The following is an 11,404-nucleotide window of genomic DNA, read 5'->3' as shown; positions in this document are numbered from 1 at the left end:
GCAATAAAGAAATAAGATCATAGATGAAGAGAATAGAAAGATTTATGTGGTTCAAAAAGTTTGTCGGCATTTATGTAAACGAGCAATAGTTCAGGTTAAACAAACAATATAAGAACACTTGTGCAAAAAACAGAAAATAATATTTCCTTATATATAGGAACATACACCTGCTCCAAAATCCACAAGGAACATCCGGACAACGAAATACCAATTTCCTTGAGTTATTGATTAATTTGCCCTATAACAAAATAATATTAAAGGTATTTTACGTCATTAATCGTCCGCTGTAAATGTAAATAGACTGCATCGGAATCGTAAGATAATGTAATACATGTAAAATCAAAAGCTACGATTACGGACTACACAAACAACAACAATAAAAGAATACTTACATTGTAAAGCTAAACTATCGCAAAGCCTTTCAAAAATCAATCTTTTTGCAATTTCAATAGGCTTTCGAACCAAGTGTTGAAATGTTAAAACATGACAATGACACTATTATATGATCATAAACCGATCTCTATATACATTATAAGAGGGCAGTGAAATTGCCCACATTGTTCACGATCATTAAAAGTGACCATTTTAGCGATTTTTATTTTAATCTTATTCACGACTTGTTTCTTCATGGTTAGTCTTTTTACGTCTGGATTATGCCTTTAAGCTACGTATCCATTTCTGGTCATTGTTCTTCGAAGGTATTTTGGGAAGGAAAGTTTATCATGGAAACTTCATGAATATAAAAGCAGGCGATATGTCTATTTAAACCTTCAGTATCTCTGGGCTTTAATCAATTGTTGTCAAAACACTCCAGATGATGATGAATCGTTCTTGGTACCTTGCTTGTCTTGTATTCGGAAGTCTGATGCTCGTGGTGCATCATGCCTCTTCCCAAGGTAAGTCTTTCATAACTATATTATACAGCTAGTATACTCGTTATGGTTATTAGAACACAGTGCTATTTAATTCATCGTTCATCGATATCTACTTCAGATATTATTTTCAATACTTAACCTCATGGAGGTGTGATGGCTAAGTGGTAGAGCAGTGGTCTCGTAACCGGGAGATCAAAGGTGAGAAGCCAAGTCACTGAGCAAGTGCCCTTTGGTACGGTATTGAATGCTCATTAGTAAGTCCTGTATATATGCTTTAAATCCTGTCTGCACTAGCTTGGCCAGGAGAGATTAGACGTCCATGCATGGTCACTGACAGGTGGTTATCTTATCAAATCAGCTCTCAATTAATATAAGAAAAAGGGGATCATGGGGGACCAACGGGTAAATAAATAAATAATTACAGTGCTTATATAGCGCCTAACACTTACTTTGTCAGAAGTCTCTAAGCGCTCTACAATAATGCAGCATAATTACCCTGGCTTTAGCAGTGCAGCTGGCATTGTTTGCTTTATAGAGGGTTCAGTTAAGTAGCTAAAAGAAGTGCAGTCCCGCTTTAAGGGGACTTAAAGCCATTGGTCTAGATGACTTACTTACAAGCATACACATGCTTTCTTAGCAATCAGGTAAAAACACACCATAAAACAATCAATTTGTCATTACCAAAACTCTTGATGTTGAATCGAAGGAATATTACCAATTTAAGAAAACTGTTGACAGCCATCTCATTAGCAAGATTTTAGTCAAAAGAGTTTACAGATGTACATTTCTCCAGTAGCTATTTAACGCTGACACCCTAGAAATAGTTGGAAAAACAATTCCTCAACTTCATGCCGACCAATCGGGTAAATTAAAAAATTGTGCGCTATTCACTCCGTTTTAGATGAATGCCCAACTCTCAAGCAACATTTTTTTCTCTCCAAATGCATACATCCCCCAAATCAATGGCTGAAACTCCGTTCAATCGAATCAAACATCGTATGAAAGACGGGAAATAAGAAAAACAGAATGGAATAAGTTTGACTTAAATCGGATCGACAATAAGAAAGTTATTAATGTTTGAGATATGAGATCACCGAATCTATGCGAATCTAAAATTGGCAATTTGGTCACTGGGTTTTGACTTAGTCGCGGATAACTCTCCCGTTTATCGTGTACAAAATTATAATATGTTTCCTTTTCTTTTAAGCGCCTTCTCTCTTGGGCACTACTCATAATATATTATGGATAACATAATTACTAGTACAGGTTCTCTAAAAAGAATAACGATTTTTAATATTTTGTTTATTCATTATGTGTAATAGAGAAATTACCGGTTCACCAAATTTGAAGAGCTTATACTTATAGTAATATAACAACTTCCTAAATACTTAAGTTTCTCATCTTTTCTCCAATTTCGTTTAAATTTTCACCAGTCTGCTTCTCTCATTTTGTTGCTTTCTTCTAGAGTAGTTTGCAATTAGATTTGATTTTCCTTTAATCAAACCTTTCAGCAAGCGTGTTGAAATTGATGTATCAAAATGATATTAGATGAAGCTAAATATTACAAATGATAGCTTGTTTTTAAATTGATGTACTGATGCCATAATTTATTTCTCTCATTATTTCAACGCAGTCTTATTTAATCCAGCCTGCATCTTAACGTATTGGATCTAAAATACCTTCTCGTGTGTACGTGTTAGAATTTAGGATGTGTTTGGTCAAAACATAAAGGGGACATTTAAGGAACTTGACCGCCGAAACCCATATGCGAATTGAAATTCAGATATTCTCTGTAGATTTCCATGGTTAGCGAGTATTCACGGAAAACTACACGCAATACTCTTCATTCTTCAACTTGTGGGATCTGCTCACAACCTTCTCAAATGCTCCTTCCTTCCGTCCTTTCCTTTTCTTTTCTTTTCCATTTCCATTTTAAATGTTTTATACAAAATTATTTCAACTACCATCTCTTCCTTTTCCTTTCTTTAATTCCTCTGAACGCAATTGGTGTTACCGTAAGCCCCCAATCGTAAAATGAATATATTCATACACCTGTTTTCATACACTGGTAGGTATATTTTTTTTAATAGTTGGTTCAAAATAACAGTATTCAGTCCATCTTTACCCAGTTTTATTTACTGGAAAAAATATCTAAATTATATATTTTAATCATGTACATGTATCATTTTATATCAAGAATTGACAAAGTAAACAAATATTGAGATGTTAACATATTTCGCAAGCATTGTTCTCTCAAGTGAATGTAATTTTGTATTTATACTTCTGAACGCATGAGGTATTTCTGAAAAAAATTCTTAATGTGATGTGTTCAAACGCCTGAGAATCATTATCATTCTTAAACTTTAAACGATAATATATTTTAAAACACGTTTTTATAAAAATTAATACTAGTGGCCTACTTTATTCAGAAATATTATATCATGTTCCCATCTTTGCTACATGTTGAAATAATTTGGTCACCGACAACTCAAACAAATAAATAATGTATAGGACAGAAACACTCCATAATATAGAATATTTCAAAAAATGATTTGATGCATGAAAAATGGTCAGATCTATTTCATCACGCAAACGTACACACTACATGTGATAATTTTGATAAGAATGCTTTTGAATGCAATAGATAATGCTATAATGTAATTTTAAAACTGTAATGTAAAATGTTATTTACAAATTTATTACTGATTTTATTGACTCTCTTTACTCGTACGGTAAATGTATCTGTATAAATCGTCTGTGTTTATTATGGTGTTTGTTGTTTTATTTTTTTTATTATTCTTGTTAATTTGCTTCATTAAACCATACAATGTTTTTTTAATAGTCAGGGGTTGACATATTACAAGCTATAAGCTTCTTAGTAGACCCCTCCACATATTTACATAACTTTGATGTTCTCAATCTGTTCATTATCTTCTCAAATCATTGTGAATATTTGTCTTAAACTTGATTAATTTGGGGAATATGTGGAATATGGAATATTAATAATACTGAGAAATTGTAAATGATGTGCATTTCAGCTTTTGAATATAGAATTGTCAAAATTAAACCCTTATTGAACTGATTTGAATTGAACACTATAACCGATGTATTTTGTTCGAAAGGACGAAGAAAAAGAAGAACTAAAAATAATTTCTGTAATTTATTCCTTGACTTTTCTTTTCGAAGAATCTTCTTTTTCTGTATCACTTAGCAGCGTTCAACCCGTTGAACTCCCGTGTATATATCGTGGAATTCCGTTTCTTCACGGCGAAGTGTGGGACATAGGCCCTTGCGAAACATGTACGTGTGATAACGGCACTACAACATGCAATATTGAATCGTGTCGACCGGTATTCTGCGCTGAACCCCTTGAACGGCCAGGAGAATGCTGCGCTTTCTGTCCGTACGGTAAGTCTTCTGATAGCCCCACCCCCCCCCCCCCCCCGCTCTCATATGACCACACATATGTGGGACTGTGTCGCGAAATTCACTACTACAAAACATAGATCCAACTAGATTGCCTGATTCCGAGACTCTTCAACTATTAATTTGTTACAAATGTGGGGTTTCCAAGTTAATCGAGAGGGGGAGGGGGGGGGGGGTTAACAAAAATATACCCCCATGTCACTATGTTATCTTCTCTAGATCTTTTTTCTACTTTTCTTTCTTTATATTTGCTCGTTTTCTGCTGTGTTCTCATCTTTTCGTTGGCCTCTCTTTTTCAAGGTCACGTCATCTTCAATTCCCGGAGTGATGCGTAATTATGTTGTGTGTTTTCCAAACGTCTTACTTTCACTTTGCACACGTGTCGTCGTTTCATCTGCGTTATTACTGAGGTTAATCAAACTGGTGAAAGCAATTAGCCAAAGACTATTTATCAAATGCCATGGGCGCAATGTTTATTTTGTCAGTCTCAACAATTTTCCGCCAAAGACTGCGCAAATACCGCCCTGACGCAGTATTACATTACTAATGGCGCCTCTTGTGCAACATGCATATAAAACTGAATACAGTGACTCATTCATTTCAGACATGCCAAATTTAAATGTTTCAGCAGCTAACGTATTTTCATTTCCCCCTCCCCCTCTTTTTTTCGTATCATGATAATTATAAACTAGTCATCAAGTCCATTTCTTAAATCCTGATTCATTCTAGACGTGACCGTGCGTAAAGTCAAACCTACCATACGGAGTAAAAGCAATGTGACGACAAACGGTGACGCAACACTAGTTCTTGCGGTAGAAGTCAAATTTAGAGACACCAGAAAGAAGACAGGAGTGAGCGGCGAATCTCTCTGGGAGTTGTCTGCCTGGATTGCTCCTGTAAACACTACTCACAGGTATGTGCTTGCGACATCCTTAAAGAAACAGAACAAGAGTCTTAAAACCTGAGCCAAAAGAAAGGTGTCTATTATTACTGTAATATACTTTGGTAACCTTGCTTTTATGTTAAAAAGTACGTTTTGATTATAATCATTATTATTAAATTATGTCCTGAAGTATGTTAATCTGAAACCTATGGGCATTTTACTTTCCTTCGTGAATTACTTGAAAGACATACAGCACTCATAAATCTACACACACACACACACACACACACACACGCGCGCGCGCGCGCGCGCGCAGTTATGCAAAATCATTTGAGTTTAAGGAAGTGTGTTAAGAAAAAATATCAGTTATTAGGGTATGGAAGGATCTTAATGTAGTTACATTTCGGATGTGTTCTGGTAGTTGGTTATATTGTGTCGCCCCCTATAGAAGAATGTTCTCTTGCAATTATTTCGGTTTAGGGAGATCTAGATTTCGGGATGAGCGAAATTAATAATTATACGTGCGATATTTGATTTTATTTGACATATAAGACGGAGTGAAATTATTTAATATCTTAAAAATCATAGTACAACTGTTTATGGTTTGGTGTCACCTGAGCCTGGGATGGGAAATGCGAGCTTAATCACTGTGATCCTCGCTGAAATTAAGCGTGTGGGTGCATGCAACCAGCTCATATACCAGTAATACAGTCAGTATGTAAATTATTCGTTCTGCATTCACTTTGTTCTCTCTCAGTAACACGAGGCTGGATTTCACCGAGCAAGTTCTCAATGTTGATCAAGCATCGCAGGGGTACATCAAAGGAGATCAATTCATCTTTCGGGACGTCGTGTATCCCTCCAGTGCTCTGCCTTTAAACTGCGACGAGGCCAACGTCTGTGTTGAGCTTAAACGTGGACAAAATGCAGTAGCAACCGATGATCGTCCTTTCCATGTTAGCAGTCTCCCCAAAAGGTCTACATCGTTGATTGGCTGCACTTCACTATGTACTGGTAAGAAGTAGGCCAAGCTACGGGGGCCCAAGTTGAAGAGGCGACTGATAGGGAACGAGGGGGGGGGGGTACACAAGAATTATTGGTCATCATTGGGTGGGCTGAATAACCCCGGAAGCAGTATTAAATTCACTTAAATCTGCTAAATTTTGTCTGATTTCGGGATTCTTCAACTATTACTTGTTTCAAATTTGGGGTTTTCAAATTGATCGGGAGAGGGAGGAGCACGAAAAATTCTTTATTTTTCTGGCGCTCTTGTCTAACATCTTTACTCCTGTTCTTCTATCTTTATATCTGCTTATTTTCTGCTATCTTTTCTTCTTTTCATTGACGTCTCTTTTTTTTATGGGTACATCTCCTTCTCTTTTTTTTGCCAAAGTGCTAAGTATGTGTTATGTGTTTTTCCAAATGTCTAATTTTCCCGTTGCTCTAGTGTCGTCATTTCGACTGCGTTATTACTGATGTTAATCAAACTGATGAAAGCAATTAGCCAAAGGACATGCATATAAATGTCATGGGCGCAATTTATTATGTTGTCACTGTCACATTGCTCCGCCAATCACCGCGCAAATTGCGTGCTTACACAGTATTACGTCACTATTGACGCCTCTTTTACAACAGGGATATCAAACTGAATAATGTGACTCATATCAGACATGCCAAACTCAAATGTTTTAGCATCCAACATTTATTCACCCTACCCCCCCCCCCCTTTACCCTTATTTTTTCGTATCATGATCATAATAAACAAGTCATGAAATCTATTTCTTAAATCCTGATTCATACCAGACGTGACGGTGCGTAATGTCAACCCTACCATTCAAAGTCAACGTAGTGTGACATCTGACGGTGACGCAACAATAGTTCTTGCAGTAGAAGTCAAATTTAGAGATGCAAGAAGTACGAAAGTGCAAGGCGAATCTCTCTGGGAGTTGTCTGCCTGGATTGCTCATAAGAAAAAGAATAAAAGGTAGGTGCTTGCGACATCCTCACAGAAACAGACGAAGAGTCATAAAACATGCGCCAAAAAATTACGTTTCTTTTATTTCTGTTATATACTTGATATTGGCTATTTACAATAGTATCTTCTATATGCTTCAATTCATACGTGTGTATTGAGTGTATGCAGAGGCGACCCTCTCGGGAGTTGGCAGAGGGCACAGCGCCCCCCCCCCCCCTTCGACAAGTTCACATTTCCCTTTGTGTTCATTTTGCATTCTCATTAGTGCCCTTTTTAATATGTAGTAAGTGCCCCTAGTTAGGTATGATAAATACCTTTTTCACTTCTGATAAGTGCCCCTTCACCTCTGATAATTGACCTATTCAAATCTGAGAGGTACGTGCCTCATTTACTTTGACAGGTGCCCCTTTTCCTTTGTAAGAAGTGACCCGTCCCCTTTTAATAACTAACCCCATTTTAACTCGGATAAGCGCACCTTATATTTTCACATGTGTCCTTTTTCCTTTCTAATGAGTGCCCCGTTTTCTAATGATAAGTTTCCTATTAAAAAGAGCCCCTTCCCCTTCTCATAAGTGCCCCTTCTCTGGTAAATGGTCCTTTTCGGGTACGAGAAGTAACTCCTTTTTCACTCTTGTTATGTGCCCCCTTAAACTCCGATAAACGCCCCTTTCAAATCTAATCGGTGCCCATTTTCTTTTAACTAATGCACATTTTCTTTTATTACAAGTGCCCTTTTTTCATTCACATAAGAGCCCTTTTCATACCTGGTCATTGTCTTTTTTCAGATGCGATAAGTGCCTCTTTTCACCTCTGATAATTTCCCTTTTAACAATATATAATAATATCTTATAAATGCCCCTATCAACATCTGATGGGGCCCCTTTTCCGTCGACAAATGCCCATTTCCTATTCTCATGATTTACTTTTTTCATTCCTGGTGAGTGTCTCTTTTTGAGGGTGTAAGAAGTGCCCCATTTTCACCTCTGATAGTTACTCTTTGTACTTTGACACATGCTCCTCTTTTTTTCCTGATAAGTGTCCCCTTTTCCTTTCATCATTAAACGCGCCCTAGCTAATTTCAAGCAATTAAGAGCAATTTCCCCCAAAGCTCGCTCGCTACGCTCGCACGCATCTATAGATGATATAATTATGTAACATATCAAAGGTCTTTTCAGCCTTCCGATATGAGAACTTACTTAGCCCCAGTACTTATAATCCCATTAGGATTGTGTTTTTTTTTCCTGTTTATAAAATGTATTTTTTCGCACTGCAACCTCATACATATTGTTTTCCTCGCTCGCTCGCAAATATTGTTTTTTTTTAGACAATCAAATCAAACTGCAAGGCATGATGCTTGTAGGGTGTATAAAGTGAAACAAATATCGAAATCATCCCTGATGTCTAAAAGAATGGATATTTTCGCTTTGACATTTACGTTTGTAGGTGCTCTTTTTCTCGGAAGTGTCCTTTTTTTTCTTGGTGCCCCCCCCCCCCACACTTTGGAAGTCGCTCGGCCGCCCTGAGTGTATGTTACATTGGTCTTGATTTGAAAATGATGTTAAAATTATATTACAGCAAAATTGTGACATAAGTTGCAAAATCATAAGGACAGAAACTCGGGGATAAAGGTCATTATTGTCGCTTATCATCATTGCTGTGATCCTCGCGGAAATCAAGCCAGTGTATGCATGCAACCAGCTTATATACGAAGTAATACAAGTCTGTATATTAACTGTTCATTTTGCATTCACTTTGGTCACTCTCAGTCACACCAGGATAGGTTTCACCGAGCAAGTTCTCAATGTTGATCAAGCATCGCAGTGGTACATCAAAGGAAATCAATTCATCTTCCGGGACGTCGTGTATACATTCGTTGATCCGTCTTTAAACTGTGACGATGCCAACGTCTGTGTTGAGCTTAAACGTGGAAGAAATGCAGTGATAACTGATGATCGTCTTTTCAATATAAGCAGTGATCCAGACAGCTCTGCACCGTTTATTGGCTGCACTTCACTGTGTACTGGTAGGAAGTAGGCCAAGCTATGAAGGCCAAGGGACCAGGGTAGAGGGGCGACTGGTAGGGAAGAGGGGGGCATCAGGCTTATCGGGTGGGCTAAATAGTCGGACTTAACTATACCATTAATGTTAACTTTTTTTATTACGGCATGAGCGGTTCTACATTAAAATTTGAGGAGGGTGTAATGTGGTGGAGGTTTGGGGTTCTTGCATTTCTTTTCTATACTTTTTTTCGGAGGAAATTCGAAACCCCTACAGATTATAATATTAATATATGTTATAATTAATTCTTAATCAGAAAAATTCAAGATGTCTGTTTTCTGAATTTCTTTGAGGAAACTTTTTTTTTAAGACCAACAATTTCCGCAAAATAGACCAGTTCGTAGTTTCCATATATCAATAATAATGATCCCAAATATCCTCAGATCTTTTACCAATGGAGTAGTCCCATTTCGTGCAATTTAGAATTATCACCGCAAAAGTAATAGATTTACTTCATGAATACATTTTGATTGCTGTGTTGAAAAGAATAATTCCACCAGTGTTCCATAGAATTTCATGTCAGTGCATAAACGAATGATTACTACATACATTTCTGAAATGGGTTTTATAATGCTGGTACAAATTATATTAATCTGCCAATGCGCATTATCTTATCTACCAACTGGCTTATTGCTCTGGAAATTACATATTTACAAGGTCACCATACCTTAAATAGGAGTAAGAGTAAAGCCTTTCAACAAAATGGGATTATTTAAACTCACATTTGGTAATCCAAATCGATCAGGAAGGCCAGTGGTGGATTCAGGGGGCACCCGAAAAACGTGCACCTCCTCATCCCCAAGTGAAGAGAGAAAAAATAATAGGAGAGGCATGGGCCGATAACTATTTTAGGGGTGTGTGCTTGTAGGAGGATTATCGATGAGCCATGCATAATATGTGTCTTACCAAACAACAATTAATGTTGCAATTCGCATGCTGACTATTCAAATACAATTATTCGTAACAGGTGAATGAAATAGTTTGTAACGAGGCACTTTACAATGATGTGTGCATGAAGTTTGATTAAACGATATTGGTCTATAATAGTACAAAATATGATAACAGGTAACACACACACCCACGTTGGCAGGAAGCATCCATAAATTTGAATATACTTTCTTGATAAACGACTTTGCGTATAGTACGTCACGTTATCAACAAAAGGGAGATTCCCGTGTCGTGCTGAGAAACTTTGCATTATATGCTAAGTTTATACCTCTCTCATACACTTTTGTTGGGAATCTTGTAGATTAGTAGGCAAGAATACAATAAATCTCTCGTAATACATATGTATTTAAACTTTGTTCAATTTCCTCGGTATTTGTAACCTATAATTTGTACAGGGCCTCTCAGGAAAACAATCTGTATTTAATACTGAAAGAGTTACCCTGTTTAAATCAAACGAATAATTACAATTTTAAAAAATGTATGGATTCCAGAGAATTGTTGCTATGAATAATGTTTTAAAAAAAATCCTTTTTTTTTATTGGATTATGTTTTGATCATTTCCGATCTAAAATATTAATTCTAAGAGGATATGTCAAAAGGACTCGGAATTTTGATAAATTGTTTTCTGTATCTTGTACACATCAATGTCGACATCAGTGTCGAATTGACTGTATGTAGATGTCAGTGGGTATGTTTGTATTTATGGTCGCGTTGTTAATATTTTTATTTTCATGGTCCCTTCTAAAACTAAAAGTAACCTTTATTTATGATTCTTAATGAATAGATTCATTCAGTTTGGGGCTTTTTTATATGCACCATCTTTGGTCTTTTGTTTTAATATTTCACAATATGGAACTAGAGAGGTATGAGGAGTTAACAATATTCCACAGTAGATATTGGAGTTTGAATGACTTGTTACTTCAATCTCTTGAATATATTTCAAACAAATTACATTTGTATTGTAAACATGATACTATTGATGCGAGTAGGTATGTTTGATAACACGATTGCATTATTATATATTGTAGTTTTGACCTACACCAATATCGCCTTTGTTTTAACAAAGATAAATTTATTGCATCAAAATTAGCATTGTGACATATGTGAATAAAATGACAGAGAGATGAGGTTGTTGACAGAGATTTCGCAAGAGATTAAGACATTTTGTTTGACTCGTAGGGAGAGGAGAAAGTTTAGAGATCATAAGAGAGGGGGACAGATTGGTTATTAATAAAGTAG

General features: G+C 36.4%; 1 protein-coding gene across 1 annotated transcript; it reads left to right on the top strand.

Annotated features, from left to right (window-relative positions):
• Nucleotides 1–865: 865 nt before the first annotated feature.
• LOC105438281 lies at nt 866–10,082 on the top strand. The gene is made up of 6 exons (XM_031000147.1): nt 866–896; nt 4,062–4,283; nt 5,031–5,214; nt 5,942–6,198; nt 6,988–7,168; nt 8,926–10,082. Exons 1-6 carry the CDS (start codon nt 866–868, stop codon nt 9,191–9,193), a joined length of 1,143 nt encoding a protein of 380 aa, XP_030856007.1. The 3' UTR covers nt 9,194–10,082.
• Nucleotides 10,083–11,404: the final 1,322 nt, after the last annotated feature.

This window comes from Strongylocentrotus purpuratus, unplaced genomic scaffold, assembly GCF_000002235.5.
Source record: "Strongylocentrotus purpuratus isolate Spur 01 unplaced genomic scaffold, Spur_5.0 spur5_contig_861, whole genome shotgun sequence".
Taxonomy (NCBI): Eukaryota; Metazoa; Echinodermata; class Echinoidea; order Camarodonta; family Strongylocentrotidae; genus Strongylocentrotus; species Strongylocentrotus purpuratus.
Note: the sequence above shows the minus strand (reverse complement) of the source record. Positions and strands in the feature narration are given on the sequence as shown.

Bases quoted from the DNA above. Each gene is read 5' to 3' on its own strand.
- LOC105438281 (XM_031000147.1), top strand. From the start codon at position 866: ATGCTCGTGGTGCATCATGCCTCTTCCCAAG. The intron at 5,215-5,941 runs GTATGTGCTTGC...GTTCTCTCTCAG, and splicing joins CCTGTAAACACTACTCACAG to TAACACGAGGCTGGATTTCA. The intron at 6,199-6,987 runs GTAAGAAGTAGG...GATTCATACCAG, and splicing joins CTGCACTTCACTATGTACTG to ACGTGACGGTGCGTAATGTC.